The following is a 23,217-nucleotide window of genomic DNA, read 5'->3' as shown; positions in this document are numbered from 1 at the left end:
GTTACCTTAAAAACCGTAAACAATTTACCCAAATAAATGCCATAAAGTCAGAATTGAAATCCGTTGTGTTCCAAAACTGATCCTTGGGGATCAGTTTTGGGGCTGCTGCTTTTCATATTGTACATTAATGAGATATGTGCAATTTCAACATCTTTGAAAATAATATTATATAATATAATACAAACTTACTGTGCTGTGGAAGTAACTTGGAATAACTTCTGAATGAACTAGAATATGAATTAAATAATCTGAAGACCTGGTTTGATCATAATAAATTAACATTGAACCTGAGTAAAGCAAAATTCATAATATTTGGGAAATGCACATATTCTACTAATAGTAAACTGACAATAAATAACAGTACCTGAAATAAAATTCCTTGGTGTGATAATACATCACAAACTATCCTGGATTCCAGACATTACTTATATCAAAGGCAAAATATCGAAGTCTCTGGCAAGGTTAAGGATCTCATAAATCAAACATCATTATATACTCTGTATTGTTCTATCATACTGCGGTACATGACATACTGTGTGGTTGTGTGGGGAAACAAGTACAAAACACACACCCATCCAATATACATTCTGCAGAAAAAGAGCAATAAGGATAACAAATAAAGCTACTTCAAGAGAACCTTCAAATCCACTTTTTATCAATGAAATCGATGAAATCAAGAAAAGTAAATCAATGCAAAAATTCACACATTAAGCAAGTGTTAAACACAGGGTGATTAGTTTATGTAAAAATGTAGTTTGTTGTTGTTTTGGTTTATGTGCTGAAAATGGTTTTATTTGTGTATGTTCAATGTGTTAGACTTGTACATAGTTAAACATATATGGATCAAATAATGTTGAATTCTGGAGATGGATTTGTAAGCAATGAAATTTGAAATAAGGGGGTAGGAACAGGAAAAGTGTAAACTTCATCCTACTCCTTTTCAAGCACACACATTATGTAGAAATATATATGAAAACTTGATGATTTTTAAGTTTTGTTTTTTCTCTCTTGTTATTTCAATTATATTTGCATGTTTGAAATAATATTCTATCATCTTTCAAAATATGTCAAAAATATCTGATGTGATGAAATGATTTCAAGTTAGTTTTGAGTCACATTCCTGTCACAAGGTAGAAGCCTCAAGAAGTTGTTATTGGCAAAGCCACTTTTATATACCCTTTATTTAAAAAACAAAAACAAAAGAGTAAAAAAGAGGCATAGTATTGAGGGCAACAGAAATTTCAAAATAAATAAATTGCAGTTCTATCAACACATCTTAAGTGGCCAAAATGGGCTGGATGCTGAAGCTTTATTTAGTTTTACATTTTATTTATTTTTTTGCCATTTTGACTCTATGATTCTACACACAGTGTTTCTGTTTCTATTCTTAGTGTAGAAATAATTTAAAAGCCACAAGAATTTTTTACTCAGTTACAACGAAACAATCAAAGTCCATTTTTGATACCCTTCATTATTACATCGCACACATTATAACAATTGCATTTAACTGCAAGAAACATCAATAATATTTATTTTTTTAAAAGCACGATGATGTAAAATATAAAACTCTTTTTGAATTTTATTTGCATGTATCCCCAAACAGTAAAAAGACCTAATAAAACAGTCAGTAAACATTTACCAGCCTCATCCACTACCACATAATAACAGTCAATCTTACAAACAGCGTGCCTTTAATTAGTATTTTAAAATAGTCTCTTCATACAGTTTTGATCTGTAGCAAATTCATAACTTCAGAAAATAATTTAAATGATACTGTATGAAAGCAATTAGCTTGGTAGATGTTTCGGTTGGATTGGTCTGGGTACTCCAGGGCCTTGTACAGGAGGTGGTTGTTCAGGGGGGTCATGACTGTTTTCATCATCCCAGTAGTTCGTTTCTCCGTACTTGAAACTGACAGATTATGTTTAAAGTCAGAAACCAATCACACATGTTTGTTTGTGTACTGACAGCTTCAGTTTCCATTTATCTATGAGGGAAGTATGGATTTAGTTAAGTAAAAAAGTAAGTCCGTTCATACCCAGAAACTGGAGTTGAGGCAGCTGCTGGAAATGCAGGCTAGAATAAGAACAAGGCAAACACAACAGTGAGCAACACTAAACACTAAACATCTAACAGAGTTACCTTTCCTGTTTAGGGATTTGCATTTTCACTAGAAAATAAACAAACATTGCACTTCACGTCCTTCACACAAGTACACACTCTTTAAGTTTTAAGGTTTTACGCACAAGGATATGACATATTGCATGATGTCAGCCAAAATGCAGAAACAGTGTGTGAAAAATGAACTACACCCTGTGATCCAACAGCATCTAAAATCACTTTAAACAGCAATAACTTCATGTAATCATTTTCTCTATAAGTCTCACGTGACTGTGGACAATGTTGCTTCTGTTAATTGAGCTTTGCATGCACAGCTCTCTTAAAGTCCTGGTTTAAGTCTGGACTTTGACTGGGCCATTCTTTGACTTGGCTCCTTTATTTTTCAGAATGTTACAAATTTGCTTTGCAAAGTTTGGTCAACTTCTTCCTCTTGCATTTAAATCATTTTAGAACCTGTTAAGGACATTTGTAACATGCCCTAAGACGTAAAAGCCTTGGATCGACAGAGAGTGTACTTTCTTTTTACCATAACTATGAAGATAAGTGGATAAATATATTTACCCGGTTGGTGGGACGCTCAGGTGGAGGTATGGGTCTGGCACCCGTTTGAGCATTGCTGTTTGAGCCTGCATTTGTGTTTTTGGTCTGAGTCTTACGTAACCTGAAAAAGAAAAAAAAAATCAAAATGTACAACACCATATGAAAAACAAAACTATTAGTATGTACACTTAATTTGAGTTGAAGTTTACCTTTTGAGGCAAGGCTCTAAGGACTCTCTCCTAAAGATGTAAAGGAGCACCAAAATAAGAAGAACCAGAAGAGGAACCACCAAGAGGAAGAAGATCAGCAGGCCGTTTCTGAGGGAGTAGTCTTGTGCAAAAAAGAGATGTTTGTTCTTTATTAAGTTCAGATGTGAATTAGGAACAATAGTGAAAATTTAATTGCACCAGGAGGGAACTTTCTAAAAGTTCTGCTTTTTATTAGATGAAAATTAATAGTGAACTATCACATTGTTTTTGATTCAGCAGACATACCCTGCATGTCGTTGGTAAAAATGAAAATTTTCCCATACAGATGATACAACAACAAATGCTACGGCAATAATGTCTCCACTAATGAGGGGATAACAGATGACTGTGTATCTAATGATGAATTCAGATGGTCATATTGCCACACATGTGGTATTAGGGGACTTATTTGTCATAGGTCATAACCGGTGAATTAAGACGTACCTATTTGAGCAGGGCCGCTGTCTATGCTGCCACCCCACCCTGACCTGTCACAGTAGGGTGGGCCCCAGCCATTTTCACAGTGGCAGTGACCTAGGTTGTTACAAACCTGAAATAAACGTTAAAGAGTAAATATCCAGCAGGTCCTAAGTGGCTGGAATCTGAGTAAAGAAAGACAAAAAAAAAAAAGAAGAAACTTTACCCCTCGGCCATTACAGGTGGTTTTTGCATCACAGATCAAGTTGGGCAGGAGAGCAGAGGCATTCACACACTGAAAGTTCACACAGGTCTAAAAGAAAAGTAATGTTACTTACTGGTGCAGTTAGATTGAGTCATTAGCAGTTTTTCCTTATGATGTTGACAGTATTTTTGTAAAAAAAGTGATACCGTATTTGCATTAGTTGTTACATTTCTTTACTTTGTCATTAAAATAGTTTGCTCACCTTTCCTGTAGCACAGGGGCTGCCAGGGTTAACATAGGCTGGGTCCAGCACATCTGTGCCAAGGTTGAAGTCTGCATTAACACAAGTCTTCCCAGCAACTATTTTGATACTGACTGTGGCACCAGGAGGAGGGTTATTCACATTCACGTTGGTGCACTGCACCTTTCCACACATGGTATTTCTGTGTAACAGAGTTAAATTAAGAAAATGAATCACAGTTGCAAATGACTGAAACACTGGATGAAAAAAAGGTAAATCTAATCATTAACTGAAATGCTACAATTGTATCTTATCACTCAGTTACTGCCATCAGATAAAGTAATGCTACTTTTTTTTCAAACACATTCACATATGCTTAATCGAATACATGCTGAATTTAGTGTACCAGCAAAGCTTCACATGCTCACGATGAGAGAGGAGATTCATGACATCATACTTATCAGCAATAGGTTGAAGTTAAAACCCAAGAACCACACTTTTATTTTAAAAACAAGTATAATCTACACTTCTGGTTTCTCATGTTTTTGTTCAATGAGTAAATATAATCTCACATTTAACATTTGGCAAGTAAAAGGAAACAAGTTTGTTCACAAATAATGTTGTTCCATAAGAAATCATGGCTAGATTTAAGTATCAAACCATAGTTAGGAAGGTGCTTATTTCAACCAAACATCTTTGAAAAGTGAACTCCAACAGGGGATCAAAAAATGGAAAATAAGAGGACTTAGAAAGTGCCAAATTATAAGAGTAAAATTGTCCATGTTTTCATTAGATATCATTAGATATAGCTATACATCATTGTACAAAAAGAGCAAAGTCTGAGGGGATGGGATTAAGATGGGAATTCTTCTCAGATTTGACCAACTTTATAAAAACAAAGTCGATGTTCAACATGACTAGCGCAGTACTTTTTCAACACATGTTATCTAAAATCCTTAAATTCATGAGATGATGAATTAATGACATCATTAGAGAGTACTTACGCTAAAGTACATTTGATGTAGTTTCCATTGCTGTTGGATCCACAGTTACCAAACCGATCTCCCTGAATATTTGCATCTTGGAAACAAATATCTGCTGCTTTTATTGCATTATCTGCCAAAAAGAGAAATAATATCCAGAAAAAAGAACAAGAAAAGTCTGAGAAGTCTTGCCTAGTGATCGTAACCACATTACTGAAAACTAAAAGCATGAAAAAAGTAATGAATTATTATTAGATGTACCTGGTGCAAACAGATGTCCGCACTGATAATCATATGTCTGGCAGCGTCCTTCATAGCAATACGCAGCATTGTTTTCACAGGGCAGACCATCCATGAGATAAAAGTCATTCGGACAGGATTCATTTCTTCCATTACAATATTCAGGAAGATCACAGGTATTGACAGAATTTCTGCATGGCGTTCCTGCAACTTTCAGCTAAAAAACAGAAGAGAGAAAAAAGTTAACTCACCCACATTTCCAAATGTTTTTTCTTGGTGCAAAAAGCACAATAATCAACCATAAAGCTAAATCCAACACATTTCAGACCTGACAGTTTTCACAACATGCTCCGTGAGCACATGCAGATCCGTGGGTAAATGTACATGTGGCAGCATTGCAGCACTTATTCGTACATTCCTGTATGAAACAGATGAAAAAAAGACAGTTATTAATTATTTAAACAAAAGATACAAAACTTCAACACCGCCAGAGCATTTTCACTCTCAGAGGCATGAAGCAGAAGTGTAATTGGGTAATTGTGCCGCAATAAGTGAAATTAATTTACAAAAAAGGTTGCAATTCTTTGCACATTGTATTTACTTTGTAAATGTCCGTTTCCATATTTAGACATCCTGATATGATATGATATCTAATATTCCCTCTTAAGACTTGATGCAATTTAACAGATGGTACTGTTAATTCAAATTTATAAGGCATGTAAGAAAAACCTTTACATGATTACCTATTGTTAATGCTTGTTATAAAGTATTATTTTCAGTGTGTTTGACTTTACAGTACTGAGCAAAAGACTTAAGCAACCCTTTATTTCATTATAGTTTGCAAGGAAACTGGAAAATAATTGCAGTGATTTACTGAAATTTGCAAACATACATGGAACTACAGTGTTTTTGTTTTTTTCATTTGCTGCAAATAGATTTTCAGGTCAGTCACTTCTCCCTCCCCCCCCCCCCATCTGTCCAGTTTCCTCAAAGATTTGCACACCATACCAAACATGCCATGTTTTTTGGCTAATGGCTCTTTGGCAATCACCTTGATGGTGCAAAAATACAATTTATGATTGCTAAACTACGCTATTTTTGGTATTTCCTGAATATTCAAACATTTAAGTGAAGTAGCTTAAAAAATATAATAATAAAAGAATAATAAAAGAAATGACCTTTAGATGAACTCTTAGAAAGTCTGAAAAACTATTGTTCAATAAATAAATGGAAGCAAAATATAAAGAAATGAGGGTTGGTTCAAGACTTCTGCACAGTACTATATTTGACAGTAGTACTCTACCTGTGGTTTGCCACAATCACACTGCTCCCCTTGTTCCAGTAGGCCGTTGCCACACTCAGGATTGCTAATCACATTTGATGCAGCGGGCTGATTTCTCAGACACAGGCCTCCTCCTCTTAAAATCAGTGCTTCAAAATCTGCTTCACTGCACTGGCTAAAATTTGTGGCACCACTGCAAAATAACAGGATAAATCATTTATAGAAATATACAGTTGGACAGGCCTCATATAGATGTTTTTAAAAACCCTACTATAGTGAAAGGTTTCTGTTGTCAAATTCTAAATATCTATACTGATCTAAAACCTTTATATATCTTTCAGCACTGATGGTGCCATTCCAGATGTTAAAGCTGCCATTTCCATAGGCACTAACGCTCCTCTTCAGTTCAGCACCCAGGTTTCCGAAAAAGAATTTCAAATTTTGATTCGTACAACCACAGAACAGTTTTTCACTTTGGTTCAGTTCATTTGGAATGAGCTAGTGACGGCGTTTTCAGATAACGTTCGCATACAGCTAGACCTTTACTAGTGATTGGATTCATTGTTTCCTTAAATTTGACATATCGTCCCAAATTTTCAGAATTGGAATTGTAAGGAAGGTTAAAAAAAAAGACTTCTACGGAAAAAACAATAAATTAAACATTTTTTGAACATTAGTGAAAACTGTATTACCTGGCACCTCCTGACATGATGCAGCTTTTTCCATTACAGGCGCAGTTCGCAGAGTCATGATTCATGCCCAGGTTATGACCCATCTCATGAGCCACCACAGTGGAGACAAAAGCCAAATTGTTGTTGCTAAACTGTAAAAAACAAACACAGGACATTAAATGGTGACATTTTAACAAAATTTATGCCCAATTTGCAGCTCCTGAATTTGAAATGAGAGTTTAAATCAATGATATGATAAATCATTATTCGTGTATAGCCAGAAGAAAAAAAATGTAAATGAACTTAAAAGCATATATCAAATATATCTACAAAAAATATAATATTATATAGTACATATAGATTTCTATTAATATTAGAAATCAATTTATTGATGTAATCACTTTCTCAACTGCAATAGTAATAGCAATTGATACATGTTATACATTATGTTGTTGAACTAATAAGAAAAGCAGTTTCCAAAAAGACTTTGTAATAATACAAAGAAAGATGCATTGTCACGGTGGTGGAGTGCATTCAAGTATAACTTGTTTGACTAGAGTAGAATGTATTCAAAGCCTGCGAGAATAAGCTGCAGTTTTTATGAATAATGTATGATTGGTATCAGTTTCTGTGTGTCAGCTGGTGTTAGAAGTTAACAGAGATGAACTAACCACATTGATTCCTCCAGAACTTGAGGCAGAGCAGACTGTGCCCACAAAGGCCATACCTAATACACCTCCTGGATATGCCCCAGACTGACCACTAACAAATATGGAAAAAGGGGTAAATGTGTCAGAGAGCAGTTGATATTCTGATATTAAGCATTATTGATACAACATCTTGCTCAGAATAAATAAATAAACCAAAGGACAAAGACCACGTGTTACTTACACAATGAGTTGTCCAATGTCATGCCTGATTTTGGGTATCAGAAAAGTCTTCCTCCACTGAACAAAATTTCCCAACACATTTCCTGCACTGCCGTCCACACTAAAAGGATTACTATCCTTAAAAATCTCCAGGCCCACCAGGACAACTCGGATGTTCAGCTGCTTGTAGTACTACAGCAAAGAGGAAAAAAAATACCAGTGTTTTAGTACAGAATCTAGTTTAATTAGGCACGTTTTCTTTTACAAACTACTTAAAATCTCACCCCGTCCAGTAGATTAGCCATTTGCACCATCTCCTCTCTCACTGCTGTTGCATTGTTTTTCTTAAAAGTATACTGTCAACACAATTAATTTGTATTTAATGGCATTTACATTAACATGCTGCTCAATAGCTTTGGCACTATATTTTACAATATAAGCACTCCAGATTTTGTGGGAAAAGTTATTTTAAAAACTATTATATGCCTGGTGACACCAGGAGTAATATATTCATTTACTGCATCAGTTTACAAAAGCCTAGTCATTATTTCCATATCAGTGAGTTCATAGACACATATATATCTATCTACATATATATTTACACACTCACCCTGAGATTATCCACAACCAGCACCAACTCCACATAACTGGTCTGTGGTAAATTGCGTTTTCTCTGTTAAAGCAACAAAAACCCCAATGATTTTCATGTTGCATAACCTTTTAACACTGCAAATATATGTTGAAGTAACAAATGAGCATTTAACCCGCAGCAGAGAAGTCAGGGATTGGCCAGGCTCAAAGGGTTCGTGGCTCGGCACTGAAGTAGCCTCAGTAACGACTCCACAGGTGATGGGCTCGGTCTGAACGTCCTCCAAAAGGTAGAGGTGGTGGTCATTGGTGGTGGACTGTGGCACAGGCTCCAGGCCAAAGGCCTTATTTTCAAAGAAGATCACACCCCTACAGAAAAGCATTCAAGACATTCTAAGTGACAAACGCTCTAATTCTATTCAGGGGCTTGGCATGGCAATCCTGTAGCAGGTACTATGAGCTCAGGAAACTTAGATACTATTCCTCAAAAAGGTTAAAGCAAATCATTGGCCCTTATCGAGAGCATTTCCCAATAACCAGAATAACTGGAAAATAATTTGAATTGTTTTAAATAGGGATAGTCAAACCTGAGACCAGAGCACGTGCTCAGCGCTACCATTGAATCCTTATAGCCTTCCACCTCCCCGTGGTAATAACAATGTACCTGAAAAAAACAACAAAATGAAAACAGGTTTTAGAGTTAATGCTCAAGACCAGCCTTATAACTTAAGGTGTGTTTCAACGTACATGTTCTTTCGGATACGATGTGTTGTAGTTCCCGGCAGCGTCACGTGAATATTGAACAAAATTTGGGTGTAAGAAGTCTCTGAAAAGAAAAGATGTATATATATTTGTCTGCAGCATTAATATAAGCTTATAATGTCACTACAACCAAATTCACATACCTGTTCTTTTTTAGATGAATGACATGCTTTTGGTTGTTTATGTTGACTGCATATGACACTGTCTCATCTCCATATTTCTTAATATGTAAAGAGCATTTTAAAAAAAAGTTCATATTAAACCATCAGCTGAAAAGATAATTCAGTCAGGTATCAGGTACTCACATCTTTTAAATGATGTTGTCTGTTGATGCTCCTAGACCCTCTATGAATCGCTTGAGGATTTACAATGGAATACTTGGAAAGCTTTGATGTAAACCCCTGGAAAGCATCTGCAATGTAAATTCAACAAGATACTATAAAAATAGAGAAGTCACTCCATGATTATATAATGCTAGTCTTCAGGAAAAGAGACATTTAAGAATACACCCAAATTAAAATGACCAGAACAACATTTAAGCTTATTTTGCTGTACTTTCAGGAGCACATTCACAACAGCCTCACAGCACGCACAGACTTGCAGGACACATAAGCAAGCCACGCTTGTTCATATTAGTGAATATTCACACACATAGTCAGACTTATGGATTCTCTCACCACACTTCTTTTTCTCTTTCTATTTACAAACAAGGGATGTTTCCATATTCTCTCCACCTGTCTAAACGAAACACCCAGCATACATCATTAAACATACACGCACAATTAAGGGCATGCTGAGGTTTGTCACATGGAATGTAAATGGAGCTGGCACCAGAGGAAAGAGGTTAAAAATATTTAACCAGCTTAAAAAACTACAGGCAGATGTTGTTTTATTACAAGAAACTCACAAACCTGTCACAGGTTTAAATGAACTTAAAACACCTGAGTTTCCTAACGTGTTTGCAGCCGGTTATAATTCTAGACAACGGGGAGTAGCAATTTTAATACATAAAAATGTTAATTTTACAGTACTCGATACAGTTATAGATCCAGAGGGTAGATTTCTAATTATTAAACTATCAATATTGAACAAAAAACTATGTATTGTTAGTATATACGGTCCAAATGTTGATGAACCCTCATTCTTCCACGGTTTTTTTAGTGCACTCTCTGAACACCTTGATTGCACACTCATTCTTGGCGGTGACCTCAACCTTGGACTAAATGAAGAAATGGATAGGCTCAACACAACAGGAACTCAGCGTAATTGGCAGTCCACAAATATAATCAAACAGTATATGAACGACTTTGGTCTTTGCGATGCATGGCGCTCTCTTCACCCCACCAGTAAGGAATATACTTTTTTCTCGCATGTTCATCACTCTTACTCTCGTCTGGATTATTTTTTGGTCAGCAGCTCACTGCTGTGTGACATTTCAGACACTGAGATTCATCCTATAGCTGTCAGCGATCATGCTCCTGTATCTTTAACACTAATGCACAAGAATAATACTACGCCAAGTAAAAACTGGAGATTTAATATATCACTACTTAAAGATGAAGACTTTATTAAATACTTTAAAAAGGAATGGACTTCATATTTAGACTTTAATGACACTCCCGGAATATCTGCTTCTGTTCTATGGGAAGCAGGGAAAGCTGTGATGAGAGGTAAAATAATTTCTTTCTCATCACACAAAAAGAAAGAAGAAAACAAAAATATTCAGGAATTAGAAAAAAACATCAAATCACTAGAAGAAGCCTACGCGTCCCACCAAGATCAGGAAACATTGAACAAAATATGCAAAACAAAACTAGAATTAAATGAAACTATTAATAAAAAAACACAATTCCTTATACAAAGACTTCGCTTGCAGAATTTTGAACACAGTAACAAATCAGGTCGATTTCTAGCTAACCAGCTAAAAATAAATAAAGAAAAAACAACTATATGTGCTGCTAAAGATTTATCGGGGAACACAATATATGATCCTGGAAGAATAAACAACATTTTTAGGGATTTCTATGAAACTTTATACTCACCACAAATAAACCCATCTAAAAATGAAATTGATCTGTTTCTTGACAACGTAACTCTTCCAAAATTACTAGACAGTCAAGCAATGGAACTGGATTCGCCACTGACGCCAAGTGAACTCCAGGAAGCCCTGATAAGTATGCCCAATAATAAGGCTCCAGGTCCAGACGGCTTCCCTGCAGAATTCTACAAAGAATTCTGGACAATTTTGGCACCAGTATTCCACAGCATGTTGCAGGAAATCGAGGAAAAGGGCAGACTACCACCAAATATGAATTCTGCCAACATTAGTCTCCTGCTAAAACCAGGCAAAGACCCTTTATTTCCCTCAAGCAATCGTCCAATTTCTCTTTTAAATGTAGACCTTAAAATAATCTGCAAAGCTCTCTCAAAGAGATTAGAGAAAATGACCCCCCTCTTAATTCATCCTGACCAAACTGGTTTCATAAAAGGTCGGCACTCCTCAACAAACACTCGTAGATTACTTAATTTAATAGACTACTCATACGATAAAAACATCGAAGCCATAATATTATCTCTAGATGCAGAAAAAGCATTTGACAGAGTTAATTGGAAATTTTTATTCGCAACTTTACACAAATTTGGTTTTGGAAACTCTTTCATAAACTGGATAAGAATATTATACAATTCCCCAACGGCTCGTATCAGAACAAATGACCAGACATCCTCCAGCTTCTGTCTCCTGAGGGGCACCAGACAGGGATGCCCACTCTCCCCCTCACTTTTTGCAATTTTTATCGAACCTCTAGCAGCAGCATTTAGACAGGCTACAACAATTAAGGGCATAAAATGTAAGAACATAGAACATAAAATCAGTCTCTATGCGGATGATGTGTTGCTTTTTCTGCAAAACACACAAACCAACCTCTCTGAGGTAATTACTTTAATAAACTGGTTTTCAAGAGTTTCAGATTATTCAATTAACTGGCCAAAATCTACAGTTCTCCCCATTAACTGCTCCTTCCATAATTCTTCCTCTGCCCCACTGCAATCCGGAAATATTAAATATTTAGGTATTAATATCTCTCCTAAGCTTTCAGACTTAACTAAACTAAACCACATCCCACTTCTAAAGAAAGTAGAAGGCGATCTGACTAGATGGAAATCTTTACCCATATCACTCATGGGAAGGGTCGCCACTATAAAAATGATGATCTTGCCAAAAATAAATTACTTATTTTTGATGATCCCTAACAAACCATCACAAGATTGGTTCAGATCTCTGGATTCATATATTTCCAAATTCCTTTGGAAAGATAAACCCCCGCGTATTAGCTTAAAAACGCTACAAAGAACCAAGGATAGAGGAGGATTAGATCTGCCTAATTTTCACCAATACTTCTTAGCCAACAGGCTTCAGTTCATCTCAGAATGGTTAAAACATACCTTCTTAGTTGAGCCCTGGCTAGATGTTGAACAGGCACTATGCAAGGATCTAGAGATTTCAGACCTACCATTTATTAGCTCAAACATCAAAAGACATGAATGCTTTAAAAGTATCAACATCAGCTTTTCTCTAACAGCATGGTGGGAGTTTCTAAAAATAACGGAGTCTTCATTAATCCCATGCAAACGTACACCTATCTGGAATAACCCTGACATATTACAAAACAATAATATGATTAATTTCCCAGAATGGAGTTGTAAAGGAATTAAATACTTAGAACATATATTAGAGGGAACAGAATTTATTCCATTTGACAGACTAGTTGAACAATATGGGATCAACAAGACAAGGTTTTTAGAATATCAACAAATTAAATCCATAGTAAAAAAGAAATTTAACCTCAGTCAAGTTGAATTACAAACACCACTAAGTGCGGCACATTTTCTTACTCTTAAATCCCCCAAATTATTATCTAAACTATACAGAACACTTTCTAAATTAGATGAATCAATATCCCTTCCTACTGCAAAGTGGGAAGCAGATTTATCAGGTAGGGACAGGCTTAGGGCGTCGGGGGGTTCCCCGGAGGCATCTTCCTTGGGGGGCTCAACCCGGGGTAGCGGTCACGTCCGGTTGAGGGCTCTGTTGGCTCTCAGGTGACTGTTTCCTCGCGGCTGCGTGCAGCGGGGCTAGGGGAGGGTCTGTGCTGACGGACGTGGGTTACTGACCTGGCAACCTGGCTGCCCCTGGGTGGGTCCGGGATGGGCGTGAGGTTTTGGGGGCGCTCCGTCTCTGGGCTGGGGCCCGGGCCGGGCCTCGGGGGCTCGGGTCCTGGTTGGTGTGTTGCCGGGGTTGTGGGCGGGTGGGTGCATGGGGGCCCGGCCCTGGAGCAGGGTGCCGCCGGTGCATCGAGCCGCCTGGGGGGCTCTTCAACTGGTGGGGGGGATGGTCACATCTTGCAGGAGCTTTCTTCTCTCAGGAACTCTCTGCAGGAGGGGGAGATACAGGAGAGGTGGAGGAAGATCTCAGCCTGGGTGTTTACCGTCTTATGTAGTCTGGAAGATGTGTGGTTGGTGGGGTGGGTGCAGTTTTCTCTGTGGTGGGGTTGGGTGGACTGTCCAGGGCTCTGTGGAGCCGGGGGGCGCTACTGCACTGGGCCCCGGTCTGATGGGCCTGGGCCCCCCTTCCCTGGCGGGTCGCGGAGGGTGGGAGTGCCTACTGGGGTCAGCGGGGGAGCTGGCCCCAGGGAGGGGTTACCTGCCCCTCCCTTCCTTCCCTCCCCATCTCCAGCTGCCTCCCTCTTCCCGCTCCTCCACAACCACCCACACATGCAGGGCCTTGGAGTGGGGGTATGTCACCAGGGTGCAGAGGAGGCTACCCCCCCCCCCCCCCCCCCCCCCGTCCCCTTCTGGCTGCCTCTGCCTCAATTTTATCCCACAACTTAGACATTCACATTATTCACACTCTCATTACACATACATATAGGATCTTGGGGGTGGGCACAATCACGGAGTCCAAATCACCATCAGGGTGTATACCTCACCCCTGACGTCGTTGCCCACCTCTCAATTTTAAATACACTTAGTCATTGAGGGCTAGCAGGAGGGACTATGCGCTTACCTGCTGCTCCTTGGCAGGTAGCTCCATGCCCTCCTGGGTTTTAATTGCACCTTAGAACACATATGCATCAACACTACAATGAGCGGGTGGAGGGAGGTTTGGAGTCTTCTCCCACCCCCATTCTCTGCGGCCTGCTGGAGCGGGAGGGCTAGTAGGAGGAGTTGGCCGTCCGACTGCGGTCTGGGGTGTGGGGCCTCCCTGCTGCTGCGGAGTCGGGGTGGTCTGCCTCTCCCCACCGCAGGGAAAAGGGTAACACCACCTGGGTCTGGGTGCAATTCCCCCCTCCAGGGGCAAGGGTACCTAGACCCGGTTTGTAGAGTACGCTTGGGGAGTGTGATTGTGTGTACAGCGTCTCTTTATGTCTGTCTCCACGTTGGTTGAGTGTGGAGTGAGTGCATATGAGAGCATGAGGGTGGGAATGGATGTTTGTGTCTGTGTGTGCCTGTATGTCTGTGTCTATATGTCAGGTTGGGTATCAGACGCCACCTCTCTGGGGACACCTCAGGCCCTCCAAGGTTTGGAGGCCTATCTCCACCCACCACCACTTCCCCTGCCGGTGGCGGACTCCCTCAGGTGTCGGTGTGTTGGTGGTTCTTTGTGTCTGGGGGTGGGCGTCCGGGTGCACACCGGCTCACTCCTTGGCGGCCGCTTGTCGGGGCCTGGGGCTCGCTCGGGCCCCTTTGGAGGTGGGGTGCCCCCGGCCTCTCGGCCTAGGGCTCGGTCACTCAGGCGCAGCTGGGGGCCGGCGGAGCTCACGGGCGCGTCACTGCAACTCCCCCTGACTTCTGCTCCGCGGCTGCTGGGCGAGCCCTCATCTGGGACTCTCCTCAGCTCTTACTGGGACAGTGGCGCGGCTGCCCCTCTGTTGGTCTTCCATGGTCTCTTGTGTTCTGGGGGCCTCTGGATGTCTGGAGTTTTGATCTCCTCCATACCCGCTTCACACCCTGGAGGACGGGGCTGTGGCCCCCCCACACTCCCTAGCAGATCATTACATGGAGAAACCTTTGGAATGCAAGCATGCTGATCCACACAGGTATGCACACATGGGTATTCACAGACGCGGACTAAAGCTTTCTTGGCTGCTGCCTCAAAGCACACTGTGCGCTGTCTATCTTGCGTGCTGCACAATATCGTTTATTACTTAGTAAATACTGATATCTATGACTAGCTAGTTTATTGTGATGGTGCTTTGTTTTCTCTATTATTATGTTGCTCTTTGTTGTTTGCTGTCTCCTCTGTTTGTTTTTGTTTGTTTGTTTGTTTGTTTTTTTTCTCCATACAGGTGACCCAGGAGTTTTGTTTTTTTTTCTCTCTCTTCCCCCCCCTTCTCACCGTCTCTTCTCCCCTTTGGTTTTCTTTCTTTCTCTCCCCCTCTCTCTCTCATTCATTCCCCCTGTCCTATTTATTAAAAAAAAAAAAAAAAAAATGACAAAGGATGAACTGAAGCTCTGCCATCACGTAATGTCGCATACTGCTGTTTCTGATGTCATTTAGAAAAAAAAGAAAAAAAAGAAAAAAAACAAAAAAAAAAACAAGATACTATAAAAATAGAGAAGTCACTCCATGATTATATAATGCTAGTCTTCAGGAAAAGAGACATTTAAGAATACACCCAAATTAAAATGACCAGAACAACATTTAAGCTTATTTTGCTGTACTTTCAGGAGCTAAATATGTCCTGATTAATCACACACAGCTTTTTTTTCTGGACTCCCCCCCCCCCCCTTTTTTTTTTAAGAATGAAAAATTCCAAGTTTTCGTTGTATGTCCTTTAACATCGACAGCCTACGCATTTAGTCAAGCTCAGAGGAGTCTTACCTTTGTTATCGATCCCAGAAATAAAGGAAAAAACAAAAACAGTTATTAGGATGTGATTTTTGATGATCATTTTTGAAGTCTGTAGATTGCGTCCCCGTTAGGCCCACAGAGTGCCTGCCTTGTGTCTTTGCTTCCTGCTCCTTGTCAGGTGGCTAACGATGGGTGTGGCTTTGGACAGGTGAGCGCCTTAGAAAACCGGACTTTGTTGCAGTGACAATTCAAAGCGATTTGTCAGAGGATTTTTATATGAGAAGTTTTCTTTTAAGCGTTAAAGGTTATATTTCAGTCCTACCTTACAACTTTGTCCCAAATAACTTTTCTACCAAGAGACGCCTCCGTTTGTTTGTGTTGTTAATATAAAGATTGCAATCTTTTAACAATACTTGCTGAGTGGATATTTTCGATATATATTACGTCAGGGTTAAGATCTCGGAGGCTATTTGGAAGTCAGAAATTCGAGGAGCTTCTGGATAAACCAACTATAGCATATTAGTCTAGTGATGACATAGTATAGGCTACACACAGAAATTATCATTACGTTCTTTATTTAAACAGGTTGTATCACTGAGATCAAGATTTATTTTCCCCAAGAAATACCTGTGTACAAAAGACATTTACAGTCTAAGTTCAAAAAGTAGGCAGACAAAGCACATTATTCACGTTTACAAACTAGAAGGCATGAAAAAAATAACTGCAGATGGATGTAATTATAACTTTTTTTTCTTTAAAAACAACCAGAATTTAGCTTCATATTTTTTTTATGAATTCATTAATATTTTATTTTTGGTAGCTCATTTCATTGGTCAAATCCATTCTTACCAAGTTCAGTCTGACAAGAAGTGCAGCTAAAATGAGCTGTAATTAAATACCTTCCTGCCTCATTATCTTTGATCAGAATCAGGTGTTTCTCATTATCCTGCTTTGTCCACTTCCATTGATCACTTTGTATGTATTTAAGCCCACTTCTTGCTTTAGATTTTTGTTACATTATACTACTTTTGGCTACTTGAGCTGCCACTGGTTGAATTTCTGGATTCTGTTTGTATAATGGCCTTTTGGATCTTTGGCTTCACCTTAATAAAGTACCTTTTCAGTGTACTTTGAGTCTGCATTCCAGACAACACCCAACCAAAGGTACACCTATTTATGACAACCAAGCATTCAAGTTTTGTCACCATGAAAAGTTTTACTATGTACCATTGGCTGCAAACTGGTTGTCTTTTAAAAGCAGACTTGAGATTTACAATGGCCAAATCAAAAGAAGATCCTTTGTGAACTGCATGAAAATATACATTACAATAATGACAGAAATAATAATAGTTACTTACACAGAATTTCAAGTCCAAAAAGCTGACCTGATAAACTCTAGTCTCAATTCTCCAGTCTCAGGTAGGTTTATTTGGATTTCAGCAAATAAAATGGCTCGCACTATGATGCTAAACGGGTGCAAGGCAGGGCAAAGGTGACAATAAGGAGCAAAGGGTCTGATTGATCCAGTGAAATGTCTCTCTGCCTTGACTTTGGAGTCTCTCAGTGCAGAAAAGTATGCTTAAGGTTTAGAAGACGGATAAGTAATTAGAAGTCAATGTTTCAAAGTATTGAGAAAAATTAAAGTGATTGTTCAGTTTGTTTGTGTCAGAGCTATTAACCGTTTCTATCATTGATCTCAATCCACTGACCTGTGTTATTTGTATACAAAAGCTTTTAAAATAGTGACCCCTGCTGACGGTTTCATGACAAAACTGAACCACACATCCCTTCTCCTCTATTCTTCCAAACTGAACCTTTGGCTCATACATGGCTTTCCTGAACAGGTATTAATGATAAAAAAAAAAATACAAAGGAGAACATGAACCGGAACTGATAGTTTTTCTGAATTCCAACATTCCAGTTCTCCATACCAAACACTGACATTTAATTCAAGTGAAACCAGTTAGGCAGATCAGCTTGTGTATCTCCCTTTAAGGTAGATGTGAAATCAGTGAACATAAAGATATTATTGAAAGATACATTAAAAATATGAGTTTAATTTTAATTTAGTCAACTTCCCTTGCCCCTGCACTGATTACATTTTAAGCAAAAGCATCATTTCTTCCTTAAATAACAACAAAAAAGGCAGTGTTTCCTTTCTCTGTCGAGATGATTAAGATATTTACAGTGTGTCTCAAAATGTAGAGCGACACCAGAATGAGAAAGACCAGAGGATGAACCACCAACAGGAAGAAGACCAGGAGGCTGTTCCTGAAAGAGCAGTCTGTGGTAGAGAAAGTCTTATTACTTAATGGATTAGCAACGTATATCAATAACTTTTTGTTTTGTCATGTTTTTAAATCAGATTACCAAAAATCAGTGACTTTTAATAAATAGTAACAAGTAATAGTATCAGTGCCAGAGGCTATTAAGAGGTGCACAAATAGTTCACTTGTTGTGACCAAATTTAAACCAGATAAAGTTTTAGCTTTTTATCTGTGCAGGCATCAACTGCTAGATAGAACATGGATGATCACACATCATAACTTGATAATTATGTTATTTCTGATCCAACACGCATATAGTTAAACTGGGAAATTTACACAAAACAGTTTCACCAAATTGCCTAGATCAGAATAAGTTACCACAACCATGTCAGTGGAGGAACAGAACAATTTATTCAACAGTAATTTGAAATACTGTGTCTCTAATGATGAATTCAAAGGACTTTGTTAGCCCAACTCAGCATTGATGATCATAGGTCTATTCAAGTCCACCTACCTGAGCAGGACCACTGTCTATGCTGCCACCGTGCCCTGACTTGTCACAATTAGGTGGGGCCCAGCCATCTTCACAGTGGCAGTGCCCTTGATCATTACATACCTGAAATAAACATTAAAAAGAGAAAGTCTGACATGTCCTAAGTGTCTGTATGAAAAAAGAAAATGCAGTTTTACCCCTTGGCTATTGCAGGTGGTATTTGCATCACAGTCCAGGTTGGGCAGGAGAGCTGAGGCATTCACACACTGAAAGTCCAGACAGGCCTGAAAAAAAATTACTTACTGCTGCAGTTAAAATGAGTCATTAGAAGATTTTCCTTCTTATAGAAACACTATTGTCATAGAAAAAGTGAAATCACATTTGCATTACTTGTTACATTTCTTTCTGTTGTCATTAGCAACGAGAGTCTGCTCACCTTTCCTTTACCACAAGGGCTGCCAGGGTTAACATAGGCTGGATCTACCACATCGGTACCAAGGTTGAAGTCTGCATTAACACAAGTCTTCCCAGCAACTATTTTGATACTGACTGTGACACCAGGAGGAGGGTTATACACATCCACATTGGCGCACTGCACCTTTCCACACATGGCATTTCTGCATCAGGAAGTCAAAGAAACAATCAACAAACCTTTAAATGGTATGCCAAAGATGCCATTATTTTCTTTATTCTAATCAAAGGCTCTTTGTAATTGCACTTTTATTAAAAGTTTTCGCATTATCTCACTTGGACGGAAAGTATAGCTTATTTGAAAATTTTAATCTTGCCACAAAAAGTTTCAGCAAGCGCTGATGTGGGTTCACAATAAATGATTCAGGTAGCTAAAAGTAATCATGTAATATTTACGAACAGTGAACTTCATTAGTTGGCACTGTACACCTAGACAAGGTGCCAGTTTATCACATTGAGACAGACATTAGCTCATGCTCACATGCACATCTAGACCCAATTTAGAATCAACAGTTAACCTAATTGAGCTGTGGGAAATAAGCAGGATACCCAAGGGAGAACCAATGGAGGTACAGAGAGAGCAAACTACTTAAATTCACAACATGTTAAATTAATGATGTCTAATCATTAAAAGACAGTACTTACGCTAAAGTACATTTGATGTAGTTTCCATTGCTGTTGATTCCACAGCTACCAAACCGATCTCCCTGCATATTTGCATCTTGGAAACAAATATCTGCTGCTTTTATTGCATTATCTGCCAAAAAGAGAAATAATATCCAGATAAAAACAAGACAAATCTGAGAATTCTTATCTTTCCTAGTGATCGTAACCACATTACTGAAAACTAAAAGCATAAAAAAGTAATAAATTATTACTGGATCTACCTGGTGCGAACTGATGTCTGCACTGATAATCGTATGTTTGGCAGCGTCCTTCATAGCAGTACGCAGTATTGTTTTCACAGGGTAGGCCATCCATGAGATAGAAGTCATTTGGACAAAATTCATTTGTGCCATCACAATATTCAGGAAGATCACAGGTGTTAGCAGACTTTCTGCATGGTGTTCCCAAAGCCATGATCTTAAAAAAAAGAAAAAACGAAAAAAAACCAAAACTCAAATCAAACCTACTTTTATGTTTTTGGAATGCACAAGAAATGAAAAATTGCAACACAGAAGCAAAGTCCAACACATTTCAGACCTGACAGTTGTCACAACATGCTCCATGAGCACACATGGACCCACGAGTAAAGTTACATGTGGCAGCATCACAGCACTCATTCTTGCATTCCTGTATATAATAGATGGAAATAATTATTCTTACTTACACAGACAAAAAGATATGTCATGACGCAGATGTTTATGTGCACCCTAGTTAATAAAATGCGTAACATTTTAGATTTTGCACTGCACCAAGAATACAAATGATAACATTAGGTATTTTTTCCAGTGTGTGTGACCGTATCTTAAAGTAGTACCTCTGGTCTGCCACAGTCACACTGCTCCCCATTCTCCAGTAGGCCATTGCCACATTCAGTCACATATGATGCAGTGGGCTGATTTGTCAGACACACGCCTCCTCCTCTTGAAATCAGTGTTTCAAAGTCTGATGCACTGCACTGGCTAAAACTGGTGGCACCACTACAAAGTAATGGGATAATCCATTAATAGAAATATGCAATTGGATATGCCTCATATCCAATTACATAATTGCATAATAATAATTCATATGATTCCACTTGAAGGAATAATAAATGCTGAAAAATTAAGCATGTAGAAAACACAATAAATCACACTTTTTTATTTGTGGAAAATGTCTTACCTAGCACTTCCTGACATGATGCAACTTGTTCCATTACAGAGACAGTTCACAGTGTCGTGATTCATGCCCAGGTTATGGCCCATCTCATGGGCCACCACAGTGGAGACAAAAGCCAAATTGTTGTCGCTGAACTGTAAAAAAAACCCCACCAGTATATTTAAATTGTGACATTTTAATAACATTTATGCCAAAATGTATATATGTCTGTGTATATATGTCTCTGTAAGCAATATGTATATATATGTATATATATATATATATATATATATATATATATATATATATATATATATACATACATACATACATACATATATATAAATTGATACATTATTACATATCCAGTGGTATGTAGCCTATGTATTATCTCAGCAGGGCTGCTGTACATTGAATGGCCAGCACATATCAGGAAGCAAAGCAGAACATAAAACATGCAACGTGAGGGACTGTCAAAATAAAACAGGAACCAAACCACAGACATTCCAATTTACAGTAACATAGGGAAAATGTGAACAAACAATGAGAGCACACACACTTTGAAGACAGGACACAGAGGCTGGACAGAAAGAGGGGGAAAAAGCCGAGACTAGAACGGAAGACATGGGGCACAACTGTAGGGACAGACAGGGATACAATATAAGCAAAACAGAACAGAACTAGATAAGAAACAAAACTATAGATTGTTAATAAATAAATAAAAACAGGAAATGGGAAAACAACAAAAAACGCAAAAAAACTGGGACCAAAACGCAGGGATCCTAACACTGAAGGAGGAACTAGAAAGCTACTTCCAGTTATCAGGAGAAGGAGTACAAAACTAGCCTGACTCCAGATGAAGTAGAGTTGTTTATACCTGAGACCAGAGCATGTGCTAACTGCTACAAGTGAATTCTTATATCCTTCCACTTCTCCGTGGTAATAGCAATGCACCTGGGAAATGCAAAGAAAAAAACAGGTTTTAGAACTAGTCTTCAGATCCAGCCTTACAAATGAGTTTGAGCTTAAACTTACTTGATTTGCTGGATATGATGTGTCGTAGTTACCGGTGGCATCACGCAAATACTGAACAAAATTTGAGTGTAAGAAGTCTCTGAATGGAAGAGAAAAAAAAAATTATTCTAAAGCACAAAAAAGGAACTTACATTAATATCTGTGTGGCCTAATGCTGCACATACCTGTTCTTTTTCAGATGAAGGACATGCTTTTTATTGTCTATAGTGACTGCATATGACAAGGTCTCATCTCCATATTTCTAAATGTATACAAAAAATGTTAAATGTTCCATATTAGACCATCTGCTGAAAAGATGATTAGGTCAGGTATCAGGTACCCACCTCTTTTGAATGTCGTGGACTGTTAATGCTCCTAGACCATCTGTGAATCATCTGAGGATTTACAATGGAATACTTGGAAACCCCATGGAAAACATCTGGAAGGTAAATTCAGTAAGATACTATAAATACTGAGAAGTACTCACTTATAATCTCATTATCACTTATCAGTAAAAGGTCTTTTAAATGCCAACACTCAAAACACAATCAGATTTCTGCGATCCAATCCTTTTAAATGAGAAAGAATTAAGTATACACTATAGAGCAAACAAAGCTCTTAGTCAGAGTAATAATGAAAATACAAATGAACAACAATATGTAGCAATTGTCGTTATGAGTGTACAAAAGAAAAAGTTCAGCAGACAAACAACACAACATTTAGCCCATCTCAAATGTGATGTATCCAGGTCTCGTGCCTGTTGAGTCTACTGAGTGTCTTTTATGCTTAATTCGAGGCAAACCAAAGTAGGTCTACCTGTTTTTTGCTTGCTTGTAATAAGGAACCTCCTTTGACGGGAAAAACAGGTATGATAAATTTAGGCGGAAAATAACAGCAATTTAAAATATTTGTCATACAACAGGTATGCATTGGTGCACCTATTTAATTTTAATTATATGTGTGGACTTTTAAGACAGGTGTGTGTAGAGCTGTTGAATGGAATGAGCTCCCAAATACACCTCAAATATGTGAAACACTTACGTAACATGATAAAAATAACGATTTTCTCTGTTTCTATAAAACAATGCTGTAAACCACGACGGTAGTATCGTGTGATGGGTGTGATGCAACAAGAGCAGGTTAGACTTCCGG

The 23,217-nt window shown here is 38.4% G+C and overlaps 2 protein-coding genes across 2 annotated transcripts; both read right to left on the bottom strand.

Annotated features, from left to right (window-relative positions):
- Positions 1-556: 556 nt before the first annotated feature.
- Positions 557-16,181, bottom strand: LOC308390883 (disintegrin and metalloproteinase domain-containing protein 9-like). Its single transcript, XM_080873215.1, has 22 exons — positions 16,051-16,181; positions 9,473-9,579; positions 9,311-9,387; positions 9,153-9,231; positions 8,993-9,069; positions 8,582-8,774; positions 8,428-8,490; positions 8,102-8,173; positions 7,840-8,009; positions 7,620-7,710; positions 6,970-7,100; positions 6,299-6,470; positions 5,324-5,413; positions 5,017-5,212; positions 4,777-4,888; positions 3,794-3,974; positions 3,553-3,639; positions 3,354-3,459; positions 2,871-2,991; positions 2,683-2,782; positions 2,039-2,076; positions 557-1,911 (listed from the first exon to the last, which is right to left on the bottom strand). The coding sequence occupies exons 1-22, from the start codon at positions 16,118-16,120 to the stop codon at positions 1,788-1,790; spliced, it is 2,457 nt and encodes an 818-aa protein (XP_080729341.1). The 5' UTR covers positions 16,121-16,181; the 3' UTR covers positions 557-1,787.
- A 589-nt stretch (positions 16,182-16,770) lies between these two features.
- LOC308391150 (disintegrin and metalloproteinase domain-containing protein 9-like) lies at positions 16,771-23,179 on the bottom strand. Its single transcript, XM_080873618.1, has 14 exons — positions 23,107-23,179; positions 22,410-22,504; positions 22,251-22,327; positions 22,087-22,165; positions 21,898-22,005; positions 21,076-21,206; positions 20,732-20,894; positions 20,455-20,544; positions 20,139-20,334; positions 19,897-20,008; positions 19,217-19,397; positions 18,978-19,064; positions 18,802-18,903; positions 16,771-18,304 (listed from the first exon to the last, which is right to left on the bottom strand). The coding sequence occupies exons 1-14, from the start codon at positions 23,111-23,113 to the stop codon at positions 18,215-18,217; spliced, it is 1,518 nt and encodes a 505-aa protein (XP_080729744.1). The 5' UTR covers positions 23,114-23,179; the 3' UTR covers positions 16,771-18,214.
- Between the last annotated feature and the right edge of the window lie 38 nt (positions 23,180-23,217).

The sequence above is a fragment of the Rhamphochromis sp. 'chilingali' genome, assembly GCF_963969265.1.
Source record: "Rhamphochromis sp. 'chilingali' genome assembly, chromosome: 22".
NCBI lineage: Eukaryota > Metazoa > Chordata > Actinopteri > Cichliformes > Cichlidae > Rhamphochromis > Rhamphochromis sp. 'chilingali'.
The sequence above is the reverse complement of the archived record's forward strand: the minus strand, read 5'-3'. Positions and strand labels throughout refer to the sequence as shown.